The sequence below is a fragment of the Phocoena phocoena genome, chromosome 12 (genome assembly GCF_963924675.1).
Source record: "Phocoena phocoena chromosome 12, mPhoPho1.1, whole genome shotgun sequence".
Taxonomy (NCBI): Eukaryota; Metazoa; Chordata; class Mammalia; order Artiodactyla; family Phocoenidae; genus Phocoena; species Phocoena phocoena.
In genome coordinates this window covers 66,459,054-66,479,219 of record NC_089230.1, presented here as the reverse complement: position 1 = coordinate 66,479,219, position 20,166 = coordinate 66,459,054, and the positions used below count along the sequence as shown (strand labels likewise).

General features: G+C 43.8%; 1 protein-coding gene across 1 annotated transcript in view; it reads right to left on the bottom strand.

Moving 5' to 3' along the window:
• The window catches only part of BACH2 (BTB domain and CNC homolog 2), an 83,553-nt gene extending 63,938 nt beyond the window's left edge, over window positions 1-19,615 (bottom strand). Inside the window, exon 1 of the mRNA XM_065889028.1 lies at window positions 19,373-19,615. Coding sequence (XP_065745100.1) covers window positions 19,373-19,615 — 243 coding nt within the window. The remainder of the gene's footprint in view (window positions 1-19,372) is intronic.
• Window positions 19,616-20,166: the final 551 nt, after the last annotated feature.

Sequence of the window (20,166 nt, the reverse complement as noted above, 5' to 3'; positions counted from 1 at the left end):
CCACTTAATTTCCTTTGACCTAGGAGAGTCCCTCGTCATTTTGTCTTTCATGGCAACGACACTTTTGAAAAGTTCAGGCCAGCTGTATTGAAGAATATCCCACAGAGGATGTCTAGCCATAGAACCATGCTCAAAAGTTAATCTAGGGCTTCCCTGGTGGCGCAGTGGTTGAGAGTCTGCCTGCCAATGCAGGGGACATGGGTTCGTGCCCCGGTCCGGGCAGATCCCACATGCCGTGGAGTGGCTAGGCCCGGGAGCCACGGCCGCTGAGCCTGCACGTCCGGACCCTGTGCTCTGCAACGGGAGAGGCCACAACAGTGAGAGGCCCGTGTACCGCAAAAAAAAAAAAAAAAAGTTAATCTAATTTATTCTTTTATTCTGTGTGGTTAATTAACCAATTTAATATACGGTGAGTTCATTTTTTTCTATTTGTTTTAAATTTTAGGGTTTGCTGCTTCTCATCTATTTTTATTAAATTTTAATTTCTTGACTATGTAAAACATTTAAATGAAAAAAAAACCATTTAAATCGTTCAAAAGTCAATACCAATTAAAATGATAGAAAGTCACTCCCATCTCAAATCTTTTCATTCTGTTTTCACCCACTTCCCATAGGTTACCTTTTCATAGTTTTTTTTTCTTTTCTGTGTTTCTTTTAATAAAATATGCAAATGTACGTGTATACTTATAAATTATACATATGCATTACAAATACATACTCATATTTTCTTAAACAAAAGGAAGCATACCATACCTAGTGTATGTACTCTTCTGCATCTTGTTTTTGCCTTCTAAAATATGTCTTGGAAATTACTCCACGTCAGTCCATGGAGATCTTTTTTCTTCCATATGGTTACATAGTGAGCGGTTGTGTAGCTGTACATATGTGTATAATCTTGCACCTATGTTGTTTAGTTATTTGTATAAACCCATTATTTTTTAGTGGGTCATTATGGACTGAATTGTGTCTCCCCAAATTTGTATGTTGCAATCCTCATCCACATCTCCCCATATTTGGAGACAGGGCCTTTAAGGCGGTAATTAAGGTTAAATGTGGTCATAAGGGTGAGGCCTTGAGCTGACAGAACTGGTGTCCTTATACGAAGAGGAAGAGACACCAGTGTTCTCTCTCTTTCTCTGTGCACAGAGGAAAGGCCATGTGAAGACGCAGCGAGAAGGAGGCCATCAGCAAACCAGGGAGAGGGGCCTTAGGAGAAACCAAACCTGCAGACACCTTGGTCTTGGACTTCTAGCCTCTAGAACTGTGAGAAAATAAATTTCTGTTGCTTATTCCACCCATTTTGTGGTATTTTGTTATGGCAGCCTGAGCATACTAATACATGGATATTAGAAGAGTTAAATACTACAGATTTCCCATGAAAACAAGCTAAAGATTGATTTAAGAGAAAATCACTTATAAAAAAACTTAAAAAAAAAGATATTTCTGGAGGCTCCTGAGGAGGAAGTAAGGAAGAACCAGCATTCTGTTGACCACAGAGTAGGAAGCAGTCTGCATTAAGTTGTTTTAAACACCAGTGTGAGACTTACAGGTGCAGGTCCACTAGAGCATCACTTTCTATTTTGACTCACTCTTCTGAAATCTTGTTTTTTTTTTTTTTTTTTTTTTTTTTTTTTGCGGTACACGGGCCTCTCACTGCTGTGGCCTCTCCCGTTGCAGAGCACAGGCTCCGGACGCGCAGGCTCAGCGGCCATGGCTCACGGGCCCAGCCGCTCCGCGGCATGTGGGATCTTCCCGGCCCGGGGCACAAACGCGTGTCCCCTGCATCGGCAGGCGGACTCTCAACCACTGTGCCACCAGGGAAGCCCTCTTCTGAAATCTTAATCACACACGTGTCAGTTGTCTTCTTCCAGACTTTGGGCATGATGGAGGGAAACTACCTCATTCCTGCAGGTCCCCCAGTGGTCCAGGCTTTCCAGGATCCAGGGACGACTTTATGGTTGTCCTTTTTTAACAAAGCTCAGTTGGGGATGGAAGCAGCGTCTTTTACTCTTGGTTTTTGAAAATGTCATCATCCAACTGATTAATACAAAAACATGTCCTTCCTATTGAACATTCTGACACATCCTTGAAAGAGCAGCTATCTGGAGGTATTCAGTATATAACCTAAGCCTGAAGTAAGCTGATTGAGTAACTTCCAAAGCATGCATTTGTAGATATTTACATAGGTTTGAAAATATTCATGAAAGGACTATCCTTGTCTTCAATTTCAGTACCTGTAGACCAGGGTAACATGAAAAGAGTGACACTCCCCACATCTGCTACTTCCTTCATAGTTGCACAAGATTCGACTAGATGGTGAGAATTTCCTTCTCTATCTGGGGACGCAGAGGGTCAGAGTCTTGGAAAACATCTGACCTATTTTCACTGAAAATAACACTAGTAATTTCCAGAGATGCAACACTAGAGAACATATAGGAAGGAAGAGCATCTGTAGGTTTCAATGATCAAGGTAAATTTAAATACGAAAAAAGGTCTCACACTTTTAATAAGGAACTAGAAGAAATCTATTCTTTTTATTGCTTTTTGGGTTGATTTTCATTTAACCAATGAGACTGTGAGTGCAAGTTTCTTTGGTCCTAGTTAAGGACTCTAGTCTCTTAGTTAGGAGAACGGAGGGCCCGGAGCTGGAAGGAAGGGACCAGGGAGCACTGGTGCAGCATTGGTGCTTCTAGGAAGAAAATCGATGGGGCCACAGAAGTTTCTGAAATCACATGTAATGCCATACTGCGGAGTTGTACTTTTTCCAGTATTATGCTCCACACTCCACCCAATCTTCATTCCCTCCTTCCCTTCTATCCACTGAACTGTTCAAATAACCTTTTTATTACTACAGAAATGTAATAATGTACATGGTAGGAAACTGGAAAATGCAGACAAGCAAAACAAAACCCATCACATTTCCACCATTCACAGGTCACCACTCTTAACACTTTAGCACAGGTCCTTTGGCTCCTTTACATACACACACACACACACCACACAAACACACACACACACACTCCAATTTGTTTTTTGTTTGTTTGTTTTTTTGGTACACGGGCCTCTCACTGTTGTGGCCTCTCCCGTTGCGGAGCACAGGCTCCGGACGCGCAGGCTCAGCGGCCATGGCTCATGGGCCCAGCCGCTCCGTGGCATGTGGGATCTTCCCGGGCCGGGGCACGAACCCGTGTCCCCTGCATTGGCAGGCGGACTCTCAACCACTGCACCACCAGGGAAGCCCCAATTTGTATTTTTTAACCAAACCAAGATCATACAGGATCTATTGTTTCTCAGTCTTCCTTTTCCAATTATTACCACCTTTCCATTTCAGGAAAATTTCTCCTAATACCCAGACCACATTTGGATTTTTCCAATTTCCCCCCCAAAGTCCTTTCTAACTGGTTATCCAAACGAGTAACCACTCCAGGACCACATAGTGCATCTAGTTTTTTATTTATTTATTTATTTATTTATTTATTTATTTATTTATTTATTGTGGTACATGGGCCTCTCACTGCTGTGGTCTCTCCCATTGTGGAGCACAGGCTCCGGACATGCAGGCTCAGCAGCCATGGCTCACGCACCTAGCCACTCCACAGCATGTGGGATCTTCCTGGACCGGGGCACGAACCTGTGTCCCCTGCATCGGCAGGCAGACTCTCAACCACTGTGCCACCAGGGAAGCCCGCATCTAGTTTTTAAATGCCTTAACTCTTGTTTAATTTAGCATAGTCCCATTTTTATGACACTGACTTATTGAAGAAATCAGGCCAGTTGTCCTGCAGAACAACCCACCTTCTGGATTTGCCCCGTTGCTCCCTCATGGTGTTGTTAGGCTTGGTTTTGTAATCATTGGTTTTCCTCTATCTGGAAGTTATATCTAAAGGCTTTATGAGGTCAAGTTACACACGGAACACATCACCGGGGAGAGTGTCTATTTCACGAAGATCATCAGAAGATATCTAACACCTAGGTGACTCACCAGGAGTGATGCTCAGACTGACCCCTGCCTGGGTTTGCGGGTAGAGCGTGTGTGTGTGTTGTTACTTTGTGTCCATGTGTGTTGCTTAGCTACTACAGTAATGTCCAGCAAACATTCATCATAATGGTTTTAACCAGAAGTGATCACCTTTGCCTGAATCTGTTCCTGACACTTTAAAGTATGTGGCACTGGATTAAAATACCCTTGAGGTATTTTTTTTTTTTCTTTTGCGGTACGCGGGCCTCTCACCGTTGTGGCCTCTCCCGCTGCGGAGCACAGGCTCTGGACGCGCAGGCTCAGTGGCCACGGCTCACGGGCCCAGCCGCTCCGTGGCACGTGGGATCTTCCCGGACCGGGGCACGAACCCGCGTCCCCTGCATCGTCAGGCGGACTCTCAACCACTGTGCCACCAGGGAAGCCCCCCTTGAGGTATTTTTAGAGGTTCTGTCCTCCAGAAATTTAGTATCTCCTTGAAGTGAAGGTCCTTGTATCCATGTGTGCTAAGTAAGGCATGATGCTCACAATATCACCTGGAAGGCACACTCCTTAAAAGGTAATTTAGGGAGCACCTCTATATGTATCCTCAGTCTGATAAATTGTTGGGGCTTAAGTATTTCCCAAATAAATGAAAGTAACCTTAAAACCAGACATCCAGAGTAGACTTCATTCTTAGAGGAACCAGCAATGGGAGTTTAAGTATAGGAGCTCAATCTCAGCCCCCGACCATTTTTCTCTTCTCTTTTCTGAAAGGGATCGGCAATTCCTGGTGGTCTCAGACACCACCTATGGGCCCGTGTTCCTCACATCTGTATCTTCCGCTTTGCACTCACGGTGCCTTGGGAACTTATACAGCACTCTAGATATGTATCAAGGCTGGATGGCCTCTTTTCCCACTGATGAGGCCCACACTCAGTCTTTGGCATTTCTCAGCTCTTCACCAGGCACATACCTTCATCAGCTCATGCTGGGCGCAGGGTGAGCTTCCTGGCTGTGCCCTCCGTCTGGAGTCGTTTGTTGTCCCATCCGTCCAACATTCCATTGCTAGACAGTTATTCCTTAAATTCTTTTTCATCCTGTCACCTTTTGGCTCACAACGTTTCAGTGAATTCCTATTGCTTACTCCATCAAGCTTAAATTCTTTGGTCTAAACCTTATGTTTTCCTAGGAAGGCTCCATGTAATCTGACCTGGCACATAATTTGAATTATTTCCCCAAATCTACTCTTTGTGCTAATCAGAGCTGGCTCCTCAAGGCCCTGTGACTGCTTCTTTTAGGGCCTCTGTCGTGCCAGTGTCTTTTCCTGGAGGCTCTCTCCCCAGTTGTTCCCTAAGAAAGTCTGATCAAACCTGTGAGTGTTAGTTTTAGGTGATTCTACGAGATGGAAGGAAAATCCTGTGCTCCCCCAGATCAGAACCTCTGTGGCACAAACAACGGCTAACGCATAACATGGCATCTACAGCAAATGCTCTTGAATTGTTTACACCTTTGATTTCTATGGTTTGTCTTGATTCTTCAACTATATTGTAAGCTCCTTGGAGGAGATGGTTTTGTCTTATATTTCTAAGTTAACCCCCCAAAAGAAATGATCTAGAAAAGGGTCATGTGTTCCATTCCTCTGATTCTATGAAGTGCTGTACTTAAGCCATCTTGTCCTTTTGACCCCTTTGTCCTTTTTTTTTTTTTTTTAAGATTTTTTTGATGTGGACCATTTTTAAAGTCTTTATTGAATTTGTTACAATATTGCTTCTGTTTTACAATATTGCTTCTGCTTGTTTTTTTTGTCTGTGAGGCATGTGGGATCTTAGCTCCCTAACCAGGGATTGATCCCGCACCCCCTGCATTGGAAGGCGAAGTCTTAACCACTGGACCGCCAGGGAAGTCCCTTGACTCCTTTGTCCTTTAAACACACACACACTGAAGGTAATTGTGTGTTTGTTTCTACCCTACCGCAGTGTCTAGCATCTTGCACTGTTATCAAATTCTCCTTTAATAGAGCTGAAATCCACTCCCACATAGCCAGTATACTATTTCTTCTGTTAGCAAGTGAGAATATCTGGTTGACATCTCCTGTCATCTACTCAAACAGGAGGCATGGAGAGACTTTGTTAAACAGAACTTTGAAAGGTCATCACATTTCCGTGAGTATCTTGCAAATCTGATGGATTTAACTCACGCCTCCCCCCCCCAAAATCCTCAGAGTTACAAAAGGTGTGCTTCAAACGTCTTCTCTTAGAATCCTGCATATTTCTTACCCCCCAATTTTGGTGGTCCACATTTTTGATCTTTCCACCTTCCTATTTGTAGGGTACAATTTAATTCCTGGGCTACAACAGCTCTACTTGGCAGAAAGAATATTTGCACATAGTCTAAGGTGTTCATTGGAAGGAAGAATGACATCAAATATGAAAATGTCTCCCGTGGTGAGAGTGCTCATCTTTACATGGCAAGACCACTGAGGATCCTATCTTTCAGCAGACGTTTTCCTGGCCTTTTAGGAGCTTTCCCGTTTTTCCCACCCTTCTCTTTTAGTAACTAATAAAACAAGAATAATAGATAAGTTGTGAGGCGTCAGAGGGTCTCTCTGGACAGATCTTTGAGGTGATCTTCACACAGAATGCGGTCGGCTTCCACTCCAACCCACATCACTCAACATGGCTTGGAACACACGCGTGTGGCTACTGCTCTCTGACAGTTCTATTCAATTCTGGTTGTTGATACTGCCTCTGCAAATAACATCGCCCATGCACTACTTTTAGGAGGAATAATCTGTCATTTGATTTTGTATCTGGAGAATTAAAAAAATAAAGAAATCAAGAGAACAAAAATGAAGACTTAGAAATAAAGAATAGGGAAAAAATGAGTGGCAATGACAAGTAATACTATCCTTTATACAGCAGAAGACAAAATGAAATAGTTGTGACTTAACCAGCTGGAGGTCTGTCATTGTGACCTTCTGTATCCCTCCTTTGATTTTCTTCTAAACGCAGGAATCTTCCGTTGGCTAAATCCCAGCATTTTTTTTTTCCATCCTCGGGCCAACTTTTTGGCTTGCTTGGGAACAGCTGCCAGTATTTCTCCCTGCTGCCAATCAGTCCAAAAATGTGCTCACATTGAAGGCCTGGCTCCATCCCACCCAGGGTGCTGAATGCACTCACTTTTTCACACACAGCCTTTGCCAGGCTGCACACAGAAGTCCAGCTCAGACAGTACAGCTCACTGCATCACCAGCGAGCCCGGAAGAGGCGCCACTGTCAGTGAGAGAGACGGTCAACGTATTTGAGGGGTCTAGGGCAAAGTGAAACATCTTAACTAGGTGCACCAAGTTAATGGGAAAAAGAACACTTCTGAAAAATCAGGAAACCAAAAGTGCGGTTGTTTAACTGCCCCACTCCTGATAGCAAAACCAACCCAATCCTTTGTCTAGCCTGTGATTTGATTAAGAAAACAAACAAGAAAATAAACAGAAAGGTATTAACCGACGAGTGCCAACACTATTTTACTTTCTTTGTGCTTCTAAGAACAGCCTTTCCTACAGACAACCACACATCACCCCAACGCCTGGATGTGATCCCTTTTATTAAGGAATTCCTGAATCAGTTTCCTGGTTTACAGCTTGTTCAACCAAGATTCCAGGTGTTCTCACCAGAAGAAGGGTCCCTTTCAAAAGCTGTCTGCTTGTGTAGAACTGCACAGCCACCAGAAATGTCACGGACACCCCAACAATAGAGCTGAAACCTGAAGCAGTTTGGGGACATTCCAAGTTTTTCAATGGAATGCGAATCCATTAAGATGATTAGGTAACTCTACTGATATCCTCCCATTTGTGCTCAGTGCGAGAGCTGCCAAAGAAAAGACAGAATCAAAACCGACTCTTGGATTCCAGCTCTTGAGTATTTTGGTGCGGAAACTGTATTTTCTTGTAACTCATTTTAAAAAACACCCCATGCTTTCACTGTGTAATTGAAATCTCAGTTTTCAGGAAGCAGAGAGAAATGAGATCTATAATCACTGTTTCTCTTCTGTTCGGCTTCCAGCCTAAATGGTCCTGCTCTTTTATTGGCAAAGTAGGGCAGGTAATAGTGAACAAGAAACCTACTCTAAGAAGCACTGGCTCAAGGGAAGTACCACTCCATCACTAGTGACTCAGCCCTGAACTCAAGAGTGATTACTCTGCATCGATAAAGTCATGCTAATTGGACAATAGCTTGCTGCCAGCTCATGTGGGCATGACCTACAATACCCTTGGCTGACAGCCATTATGTCCATCATACCTTTATTTATTTTTATTTTTTTGGTAATCTGGATGGGACGTGGAAATAATTTTTAAAAAACCCTCCCAAGCGCTATTTAACTTCTTATCATGAATTAAAAGTTTAATTAAGTACCCTGTTAAAGGCCTGGGTTCTATGATTAAATATGACAAAAATAATATGTATGATTCCTGATCAAGTGAGGAACTTTACAGCTCTGAACTCTGTCTTTAAATCTATTACTGATTTCAACCGAAATAGCTAAGCGATTCCATAACAGAGCAAACTAAGAAGCGTAAGGGACATTTAATTCATATATAGAGAAGGGTCTTGAAATGAATAGATACACCGGTGCCTTCTTTTATAAAATTTAATGCAAACAACTTTACTGTCAAAGGCTTTGTTATGAATGCATTTTAAAATGTTGATTACTGTGGTCATCCTACACTATACAGGGTGAAACAGGTAAAGTGAAAGAAAGCCTTAAAACTGCCTTTGAAATCAGGTCACTTAAAAATAATTCTTCGAAAGGTCTAAGTTTTTGTCCACTCAACTCCTTCTACTATTCCAAAAGAGGGATGCACCCCTGCATAAAGCTCTTTAAATAGGACTTACTGGCCTCAGGATTTAGAAATGTAAGAGGTTTGGAAATAGCTTATACATTTCAGTTTTCAAATCAGCTATTGCTGTGGCTATTTTCACACCAGATTTCCCTCCCTCTGTAGCAGCACCACTGAGCAGCCTTCAGAGACGGAATCACAATCGTATTAGCTCCCCTTTTCACGGCTTTGCTTTATTGCACCCCCATCCGAGGCGGAGGCCCAGATTTCAGGGCTGGAAGTCACCTTTGTGTTACTATAAATAAGTCCTGCCTTTAGGCAGTTCAGACTTATCAGCACGATTCTAGGACTTGAAAACTTCTTACTTGCTGGCAAGTCGTTACCTGGGATATTTTGACTTCTTTTGCTTTTTTTTTTTTTTTCATCTGCTACCATGTCTCACCAATGCAACTTGGAAACTTGCACCACAGCTTTTAATGAAGAGTCTGAGGTAAGAGCCATTTCATCAGAGAAGACTGTGCTTTCCTTTTATGGGAATAATAACACCTACTGTTGATATGGCACCATCCTTCCAAGAAGTTTAACTTCTCCCATTTCATTAATCTGAAGAGCAGCCCTGAAAGGCAAACTGGCGCCCTGTATTGTTATTCCCTGCACACTCATGTGGAAATTGAGGTCATTAAATAATAATAATTTTTTTCAAGATCCTTCTGAAATCGTTACAGAGCAATGATCTGCATTTTCTACAATCTGTCTGTGTTCTAGGTTATCAAATAGCGCAGTGGTTCTACAGCTCTTGAACCGTCATCTCCGATGAACTCTAAGACCATATGGGAAAAGTCAGGGAGGATTTACAAACAAAGATAAGACAAGTGAGCTCACGCCTCTTCTAAAGTCAGATGATTCTCTCCTTTCCAGACCAATCTGCCTCCCATCTCCCTGGTCTTTCCCTACCTCTCAATCCAAACATCTCTCCTCTCCTTCTGACCTGCAGGATTTTTTTTCTCTCCCTCCAGCAGGAACCTAGAAAAATTCCAAGACCATCAACCTGTAGCACAGGCTAGGTCTCCAGAGATCATCCAGTTCAACTCCATCAACGTCCAGAAGGATGAGCCTTGCTGAGTTGAGTTGGCCCACTTGCTCAGGAGATCCTATCCTCTCTCAAGTCCTCAAGAGCATTCTTTTAGCGACTGGCCTTCCATCTGCCATGTCAGCAAGTTTTCTGTCTCTTTTGGAACTTTCCCATCCGCCCAAGTATGAGTCAGGATGGGCTTTGCTGTGCAAACAAATAAACACCAAGTCTTAACGGCCTAACATAAAGGTTAAGTCCTCATTCATGTCATAGTCTGATGCGAGTCAGATGGCTCTCTTCCAACGGTGACTCAAGAATCTGGGCTGCATGATAAACTGACTCCTCCTTTTTTACTCATGTAGGCACTGTAAGTTTCTGCAAACCCTTTTGATATTAATACAGAAGTATATAAGAGCAATAATGATGTTCACACTTGAACTCAATGATCTTAAACTATTTCCCACATTATTTCTTAAATAAATGATAAAACAGAAGCTAAAAACACTAAATAACCCTAAATGCTAAAGTATGTTCACTAGCTATGTTTAAAAAATAAATGTTCGACAAAGAGAATAAGGTAAATTATGGTATGATTATGCAACTGAATAGTCTGGTTATTAAAACTGCAATTGCAAAGATTATGCATGGAATGGGATATGAGCTGACACGGGAAGATTATACGATATTCTGATGTTAACTAATAAAAAGCAATATATAATCTTGCACTTCTATGACTGCAGCCATTTAAAATGTGTATACATAAAGAGAATATTGGAAGGAAACAGGCAAAAATGGAATTAATTGTGTTTCAGCTGGATTAGTGTTTAAAGTTTTTTAAAAATTGATTGGTTTTTTTAAAATTTATTTTTGGAAAGTAAGATGTAAAATAAAATAAAACATAAATCTCTTAAAAAAAAAAAAGAATCTGGGTTTTGATTCCACCACCTAGGAGTTCTCTGACACCAGTTCAATGGATGTGAAAGAACACCAAGAACTCACACTTACTTTTTTCTTTTTTTTTTGCTGTACGCGGGCCTCTCACTGTCGTGGCCTCTCCCGTTGCGGAGCACAGGCTCCGGACGCGCAGGCCCAGCGGCCACGGCTCACGGGACCAGCCGCTCTGCGGCATGTGGGTTCTTCCCGGACCGGGACATGAACCCATATCCCCTGAAATCGGCAGTCAGACTCCCAACCACTGCGCCACCAGGGAAGCCCCTCACACTTACTTTTAACTGCCTTGGGCTAGAAGTGACACATGACTCCCACTCACGTTTTATTGGTTAGATTTGATGACCCAGCAAACCTGACTGTAAATGTGGTCTTCCTGTGTGTGCAGGAAAGAGAGGAAAATTGGATATGAGTGAATACTGATCACCTTTACCATCGAGGGCAAGTGTGCTGGAATTTCTTCCTACTTAGAAAAGAAGCCCAAAGGAAAACTCTTTTGACTCTATTTCCCTCCAGTTACTGGCTCACCTCTTTGCTCCCTTTAACTCAAAAAGCCTTAAAAATGTAGCCTACATGAGCTTCTTCAAATCCTTCCCTTTCCCTTCTCTCTAGAACACAGCCCAATTGATGTTTGCTCCTATTGCTTTCCCAAAGTGCTCAATGAAATCACGAACGGCTTCCAAATTGCTGGGTGGTCAATTTTCAGCCTTCACCTTAGCTGCCTATCAGCATCATTTGACATTGTTGATTACTCTCTCCACCTTTCTTTACCTGGCTTCCAACACACTAAACTTTTTTTTGCCTTTCCTTCTACTTCAATAGTTACTCTTTCTTGGTTTACCCTGCTGCCTCATCTTTTTCTCCCTAACCCCTTAGTTCTGAAAAGACCCAAGGATCAATCCTAAGACCTCTCTCTCTTTTTTTTTTTTTCTGTCTACACTTATTCACTTGGTATTTGTATCTGGTCTTGGGGTTTTCAATATCCCCAATACTCTGGTATTAAAACTTCTATCTCCAAGCTAGATTTCTCCCATGAATTTTAGCCATGTATATCCTACTGTGTAGTAGACATCTCTACTTAGATGCTAACACGCTTCTCAAACTTAGTATGTACAAAATAGAACTCCTAATCCTGCCCCACTCCCACCACCTGAAACCTATTTCCCTCACTCTTCACCAATCCCAGGTAACTGGCAACTCCATCCTTCCAACAGCTTAGGCCCTAAACCTTGGAGTTATCCTTAACTCTTATCTTTCTCTTCCATCCTACATCCAATCTATAAGATAATCCCATAAGCTCTACCTTCAAAATATTACCAGAGGGACTTCCCTGGCGGTCCAGTGGTTAGGACCCGACGCTTCCACTGCAGGGGGCCCGGGTTCGACCTCTGGTCAGGGAATTAAGATCCCGCAAGCCTCACAGCCAAACAAACAAACAGAAGTTTGCGAACTTAAAAAAAAATGTTACCAGAATCTGACACTGATCACCACTGCACTACTATCACCCTGGTCCAGGCCATCAGATCATGCCTGGTTTGTTGCCTCAGCATCTTAACTGTTTTTCCTGCTTCTGCCCCTGTCCTCTTTCAATCTATTTTCACATAGTCAAAATTATCTTCTCCTGGGAAAACCTCCAATGGCCTCCTAGCTCATTCCAAGGAAAGGTAATGTATCCAAAAGGTGCACAGCCTTGCCCCGGTAATTCTCTGACGTGCTTCCTCCTATCGACCTTTCGCTCATGCTGCTACCGTGTGTCAAACAGGCCAGGTCCACTCCATCCCCAGGGCCTTTTCCTTGCTATTCCTTCCACTTAGATCACTTTTCCCCCACATGTCAACATGGCTGTCTCCCTCACCTTCTTCAGGTCTTTCTACAAAAGTCATCCCCCAAACAGGCCTTTCTTGACCACCCTAGTTAAAACTGCCATACCTGAACCCTGACGTTCCTTAACCCCCTTCCCTGTTTTATTTTCCTCAATGGCATCTAACAAAGTCCATGTTATATTTATTTATTTTCTGTCTCTCCTTCTCCTCCTCTGGTAGGTAAGGTCTGTTTTGTTCACTACGTTCACCCAGCACCTAGAACAGCGCCCCCTGGTACAGCCTTTGATAAATATTTGCAGAATGAATGAAGAAATAGAAGCTCAAAGAGGTCGACTGGCTTGCTCAAGACCCCATATGCAGTTAGTGCCAAGGTCCTGATTATGGTTTTCCCAGCCTCTCATGGCTGACGTTCCTCAGTTCCTAAAATTGACCTGTTCCTCTGAGTTTTGTCTAGGTGATAAATGAGGGGATGCTAAAGGGTGAGCTCTGTGCTTTGGGGTGGGGGAGTGCTTTGTACTTCTTATCCCTGGTCATGCCACTTCCCAGAGACCTCACCCCCTGCTTCCCGCCAAACCTTCCCTCCCCCTAGAGTCACACGCAGGCTCAGAACGCTCGGGGCATCCTGTACTGTAGCGTCGAGTACTTTCTGTAGTATGACACCCTGAAAGGACTGTCCAAAGACAGTCACAACTGTCTTATTGCTTCTTTCAAAAACTGGGCCTAAGCCATTCCAGAGACATTAACAGCTTTCATAGCCTCGAAAAACTTTCAGACAAGAAGATTCCATAATTTCCTTGCTGGCCTCTGTGCTCTGCAGTACTAAGGCAGGAACATTCTTTACTATACCCTGTGGTGGAGACTTCACAACAAATGCTGTGTTTCCAAAGTCCCCCTGGGTCAGTTTTCCCTTTTGTTTAGCACTGCAAAAACAAGATTTGTCACAAAATGTTGGGAGAGAGAGAGAGAGAGAAAGATAGAGGGGAAGCAAAAGATAGAGACAGTGAGAGAGCAGAAGTCTGAAATATATTTTTACCTCTGAACGCATAAGTTCCGCCTAAGGGGCCATACATACCTCTACCCTACAGCCATTCCCTGCGTGAACCCTTCCCCTTCTCTATAATAGAGTGAGAGGACCCGGGAAACAAGCCCAAAGAAAGGTGCCAGAGGCTTGGCAATAAGCTCTCCCTCTCGTTTCTTTATTTATGACAAATAAAAATTGTATGTATTTAAGGTATACAATGCGACGTTTTGACATATGTGTACACTGTGAAATTATTACCATTATAAACAAAATAGCATATCCGTCACATCCCATAGTTATCCTTTGTGTGTGTGGTGAGAACTCTTGAGATCTACTCTCTTAGAGAATTTCGAGTATATATTACATTATTATTATTTTTTAAAATATAAATTTATTTATTTTTGGCTGCGTTGCATCTTTGTTGCTGCGCAGGGCTTTCTCTAGTTGTAGCGAGCGGGGTTTGCTCTTCGTTGCGGTTCGTGGGCTTCTCATTGCGGTGGCTTCTCTTGTTGCAGAGCATGGGTTCTAGGCATGTGGGCTTCAGTAGCTGTGGAGCGTGGGCTCAGCAGTTGTGGCTTGCGGGCTCTAGAGCGCAGGCTCAGTAGTTGTGGCGCATGGGCTTAGTTGCTCCACGGCATGTGGGATCTTCCTGGACCAGGGCTCGAACCCGTGTCCCCTGTATTGGCAGGCGGATTCTTAACCACTGCACCACCAGGGAAGTTCCCATAATACGTTATTATTAACTACACTCACCATGCTGTACATTAGGTCTCCAGAACTTATTCATCTTATAACCGAAAGTTTGTACCCTTTGATCAATATCTCTCCTTTTGCACTACCCTCCAGCTTCTGGTAACCACCATTCAATTCTGTTAGTATGAGTTTGACTTTTTTCTCTTAGATGCCACATGTAAGCGAGAATATGCAATATCTGTCTTTCTCTGTCTGGTTTATTTGACTTAGCATAATTTCCTCCAGGTTTATCCGTGTTGCTGCAAATAGCAGGATTCCCTTCTCTTTTTAAAGGCCGAATAATATTTACTTGTGCGTATGTATGTGTGTGTTTATATACAGACCACGTCTTCTTTATCCATTCATCTGCTGACAGACACTCAGGTTGTTTCCATGTCTTGGCGATTGTGAATAATGCTGCAATGAACATGGGAGTGCAGGCATCTCTTTGAGATAGTGATTTTATTTCCTTTGGATATAGACTCAAGAAGCGGGATTGCTGGATCGTATGGTAGCTCTATTTTTAATTTTTTGAGGAACCTCCATATTGTTTTCCACCGTGGCTCTACTGATTTACATTCCTACCACAGTGCACAAGGGTTCCCTTTTCTCCACATCCTGGCCAACACTTTTTATCTTTTGACTTTCTGATAATAGATCTTGGCAATAACCTCCTTTCAGCCGCTCTTCCCTAGCATTCTGGGCGGGAGTCGAGCAGCCCATCAGAATGGGGTTGATGGGCAAAGCTGCGCCCCTTTCCTGCCCTCTGTGATTGACACACCATAACCTTAACGTCATGCTTGTGATGCCACTTCCAGCACGGCCGGCATCCAGCCTAAGTGGTCTCTGTGACCATAGCTGAGGAGGTGTTCATTGAGGCAGCTTGAATCCGAAGGAGCAGTGCAAGAAGGGCCTTGCCACGCTCGGTACACGACCCACTTTCTCTTCATCTCTTAACACGAAATACACTTGCTATTACAAACCAAATGACCTGTTTCATCACAAACAGAAGTACTAAGGACAGTGCCTTATCTCCTGCGTTTTGCTGACACATATCCCCGGATGTGCTTTTCCATGAGGAACCAACACTCAAGTCACAGAAATCCTAGGGACAATCTGTCATGCCAGTTTAGGAAAAGAAAAAAAAAGCAAGACAATTCCATGACTCCTTGACTTCCAGGAGGAGGCCTCTATTTTTATCTCTCCCGTTTTCAGCTGAGAGGCTACACCGGGACTCTAGTCAGCTCTACTTTGTGGGTAATGGCGTTGCCCACCGGGAGTCAGGGCATGGGGCTAGAACTGCACAAGTGGACAGCGGCTGCAGGCTGGAGCCGGGTTTGGCCTAAACTGACAGAGCAGGGGAGTGAGAAGGGCAGTGGTTTGTATCTGGAATTTTCCTAGTCCAAAGACAGAGCTTTCAGGGACTTTCCTGATGGTCCAGTGGCTAAGGCTCCGTGCTCCCAATGCAGGGGGCCCGGGTTCGATCCCTAGTCAGGGCACTAGATCCCACATGCGTGCCGCAACTAAGAGTTTGCATGCTGCAACTAAGGAGCCCGTGTGCTGCAACGAAGATCCCGCACGCGCAACTAAGACTCAGCACAGCCAGATTAATAAATAAATATTTAAAAAAAAGAAACATAACCCACGGACGGAGCTTTCAGACTCAGCCATGCCGGCCCCTGTGAAGCTCAGCAGTTGGCCGGGCAGGGAGCGCATAGGTAAGCCAAGCGTGATCAAGGCTGGGACCGGGCCGGAAGGTGATTTGAATTCGTGATGGATTATGATGAAGTTTAAAGATTTCCAAGGAGCTAATCAAATGCTTTTTCTTACATCATATGAACCAAATGCCAGTGAGTTCCATGCAGCTACTTTCCAAGGTAGTGTTTGGGATGTTTGTTTATTTACCACTTAATTCAAATTCTATGAAGTCATTCACTGAGCTAAGTGGGACAGCATCTGAGAGCCTGCAAGGACCTTTCAGTGTGCACACAGCAAGGAGAGAAAACAATGCCCAGTGCCTGGGGCCCCAGGAGGGGCCTCTGAGCAGAGGCAGAGGCTCCTGGGAGGAGGCCTCAGAAACAATTACAGACCCACAAAGGAAAATGTCACGTGGGGGCTGTCCTGCATGCCCATCAGCAGGATGACTGGAGCTGGGTTATACTGACAATACGAATTCACATTTCATAGGAAAAAAAAAAAGTGTCTCGTTATTTCTGAAGGTTTCAGGTACATGAAGAACCAGAATGTTTTAATTATTTGGAAATGCAGATGATGTAGGAACAGAAATCATTTTACACAACTAGAAAGAAAATCAACACTTAGCAAACTCTCACTTAACTGGAACACGAACACTCAAAAGATCAAACAGCAGACTTTTGTGTGTCATCTACACACTCTTACTTCAAAGAGTGCCCAGTGCCAAGGAAATAAGTGATTATCGGGGATTTGACCTAAAAAGAAATGTTTAGGTTAGGTTTTACTGCCTTGGTATTGTATTATGATAAATAATTTACGGGCTTCAGCATTTTAGGGGTTTTTACAGGTAAGAACTGGGGCTCAGAGAGGTTAAGTGACTAGATCAGGATCACAGAGCTAACTGGGGGGAAGGCCAGGGTTTACGGCACAAGGTCCAGGACGTCTCCAGATGGGGACCGCAGTCATGGAAGAGAGACTAAGTTACATAAATTATGGTTTTCATTTGTAAATATATTTTAATATAATCTATTTTTTTTGGAAATTAGTAGAAAACATATATGAGGTGACTCTCAAACAGATACAGATAATAAATTAACTGTAAACTCCACCCCCTTCCTAAAACCATTCAGGATAATTGGAAGTTTGTCAGATATTTTCAGAGAATTCTAGAGTTAAAGTAAATTCAAAGGCACACTTGCTGCCCCTCAAGAGAAGAAGAGTCTTAAATTTGACGAACGCCAACCAGTTTAAACATAGTCTTTTATATTTATCCTCTCACCTAATGACGGGTTAAGTATTTGCCCATTAATGCAGCTCAGGATCACCAGTCACACCACAGCTGCCATTTCTTGGCCTTCCCACATCACTTGGTACATAAGCATCCCTCCCTCCTCCAGCCCCAATTACATTATCTTCAACTGATTTGTCCTTTTGTTTCTAGTATTAGGATCTTTCTACTTGACAGTGGTGTGAGGAGTAGTAATGGAGCCCTTCACTTGGGTACATAACAAAGAATATTCATGTGAAACTGCCTATGTAGCCCTCACTTTGCCACTTTCCTGCTCTGCAGGGGTAACAGCAGACATTTCTTAACAGGGGACTGGATCTGGTGACCCCTCTGAGCCCCTGTCTATTTTTGGTGTTTCTGGGGGGTATAGATGAATTTTTAAAAATTGAAGAATAGTTGATTTACAATGTTGCAGGTGAATAGCAAAGTGATTCAGTTATATTTATGAATATATACTGATATATATATATTGTTTTTTAGATTTTTTTCCATTATAGGTTCAATACAAGATATTGAATCTAGTTCCCTGTGCAAATAACGTTGTCTTAAAGTCTATTTTGACTGGTATCAATAAAGCTACCCTAGCTTCCTTGTTTATTTTATATACAGTAGCGTGTATGTCTATTTGTTTTTTATGTTGAACTTGAATGTCTTTCTGTGGAGCAGCTGCTTGCCCCACCACGTCCTACTTCTTTTTTTTTTTTTTGCAGTACGCAGGCCTCTCAGTGCTGTGGCCTCTCCCGTTGCGGAGCACAGGCTCCGGACGCTCAGGCTCAGCGGCCATGGCTCACGGGCCCAGCCGCTCCACGGTATGTGGGATCTTCCCGGACCGGGGCACGAACCCGTGTCCCCTGCATCGGCAGGCAGACTCTCAACCACTGCGCCACCAGGGAAGCCCCAATGTCCTACTTCTTACACACAACCTGCTTTACTCATTTATATGAGCTGCCAGGCCTCTGGAGACACTGGATCTGTGACCCCTGAGACTTAATGCTAGTTGTGCCCATTAGCACCTCCCTCAGGGTGACCCGGTCTTTGGTTTCTCCTAGGGGTGCTGTGAAGAGCTGCTCTGTGGATCACGGCACAACTCTGGGTCTCTCTTCACATAGGCTATGAACATGAGTTGTACCCCTGAGAGTTGTGCAGTGCACAGCCTGCACAACTGTCAGGGCAGCCCTGGTGTTGTAGACCGTGCTGGTGCACAGGGAATGATTCTGGCCTTGAACACAAAGCCTAAAGCTGCTCAGTGTTACCCTTAGTCCCACAAAAATGAAGGGGAATCAGGATGATGGAAAAAGAGTAACTGTATAGACAGTTCAAAGGGGTGGCCAATTTAATGGTTTGTCGGCATGAAGCCCATCGTTTGAGTTCTGGCAGCTCAGCTGTATGTCATCCATCCAACTGTATGTCATCTCTGGACAGAACAAGTCCAGCTACTAGTGTCCCCAAAGTACAGAAGTGACTAGACTCCCTGAAGTAATTAAGAAACCTGAGTAGGGTATTTTCAACGATGGTGAGAAAAGCAAGTTTACACTTCTTAGAATCTTACTATATTAACTGTGAAAATGACTGCCTGCTTTTACTCTTCCCCCTGGGCAAGGAAGGTGCTGTGAATACTTTCATTCCTTTACTCTCAAGGGAAATCAAGTGTTCCTTCAACCATTTGAAAGAGAAAAATCATAGCAACAGTCCCAGTGATTGAGATCCCACACGCAGGACTGCACTAAACTTTGGGCAAACTACTCAAAACCCGAAGAGTAAGTGAACTAGAAACTAGGAAGGACTGTGAGGCACAGGTGCGGTTCAGATTCTTGCCTCTGAGAGGTGAAATGCATCCAATAGAAACTGGCTCTGCCGCAAACCTAACGTGTGGGCGACTTGATCATCAGCCCCCAAGCAGGGATGTGGCACAGGTCCTACCTTCCAGGTCCTCCTCAGACAACTGTCTCCAAGTCAACAAACCTCCGTTAGCAACTGCACGAACAAACCAAACTACTGTACCTCCTCAGGCAAGCTGACCACCAAGTCATTTCTCGTCTGTCCAACCAGCGCCTGCCAGAAGTATTCACTGCATGCGGCCAGCACAGCTCGGTGGGCCCGGAACTCCTTCCTCTCCACGATCAGAGTCACGTCACAGAGAATATCCTTTTTGCGCTGGTCATTGAGGCCCAGGAGGATGTTGGTGCAGTGGACTGTGGACTCATACACATACATGGGGGAGTCAGGCTTCTCATCCACAGACATGCCGTTCACACCCTGAAAGAAAGCAAGCAAGCCTGGGTCATCACGGCTCCCTGAGTCAGAGAGACACAGTGAGAAAGGATGCTGAGCGCCTGGGAGTCACCGCCCTGAGCCAGGGCGAAAGAAGCAGAACTGCCCGTTAGCATCTTACGCGCAGTTGGCACTGTGAGCTCAGAAAACATCTGGAAGGTTGTGTTCTGTGGCTGACTTCTCTCCTTTCCTCTTACTGAGTCCTTTTACCACGCGGAAACAAAGCCAGGTCCTTTAATGGAACACCCCAAACATTCAAAATGCATACCTACTTTAAAACTTGGTAGTTTTAATTTTGTTAGTGGACTGAAAGGGAACTTTCACACATACAGAGTCGCAGTGCAAGTATTAACTGAGCTTTGTGTTAAGAGGAAATGACTCATTCTGAAGTATTGGCAGTGCTGCCTTGGATGAAGCACGTTTAAGTTCCTAGGCTGAAATTTGGCTAAGATGCCAAGCAGAGTAAATATCTAATCACAATACGTAATTTAACATGGGAACTAAACGGAATGTGTACGAAGGAG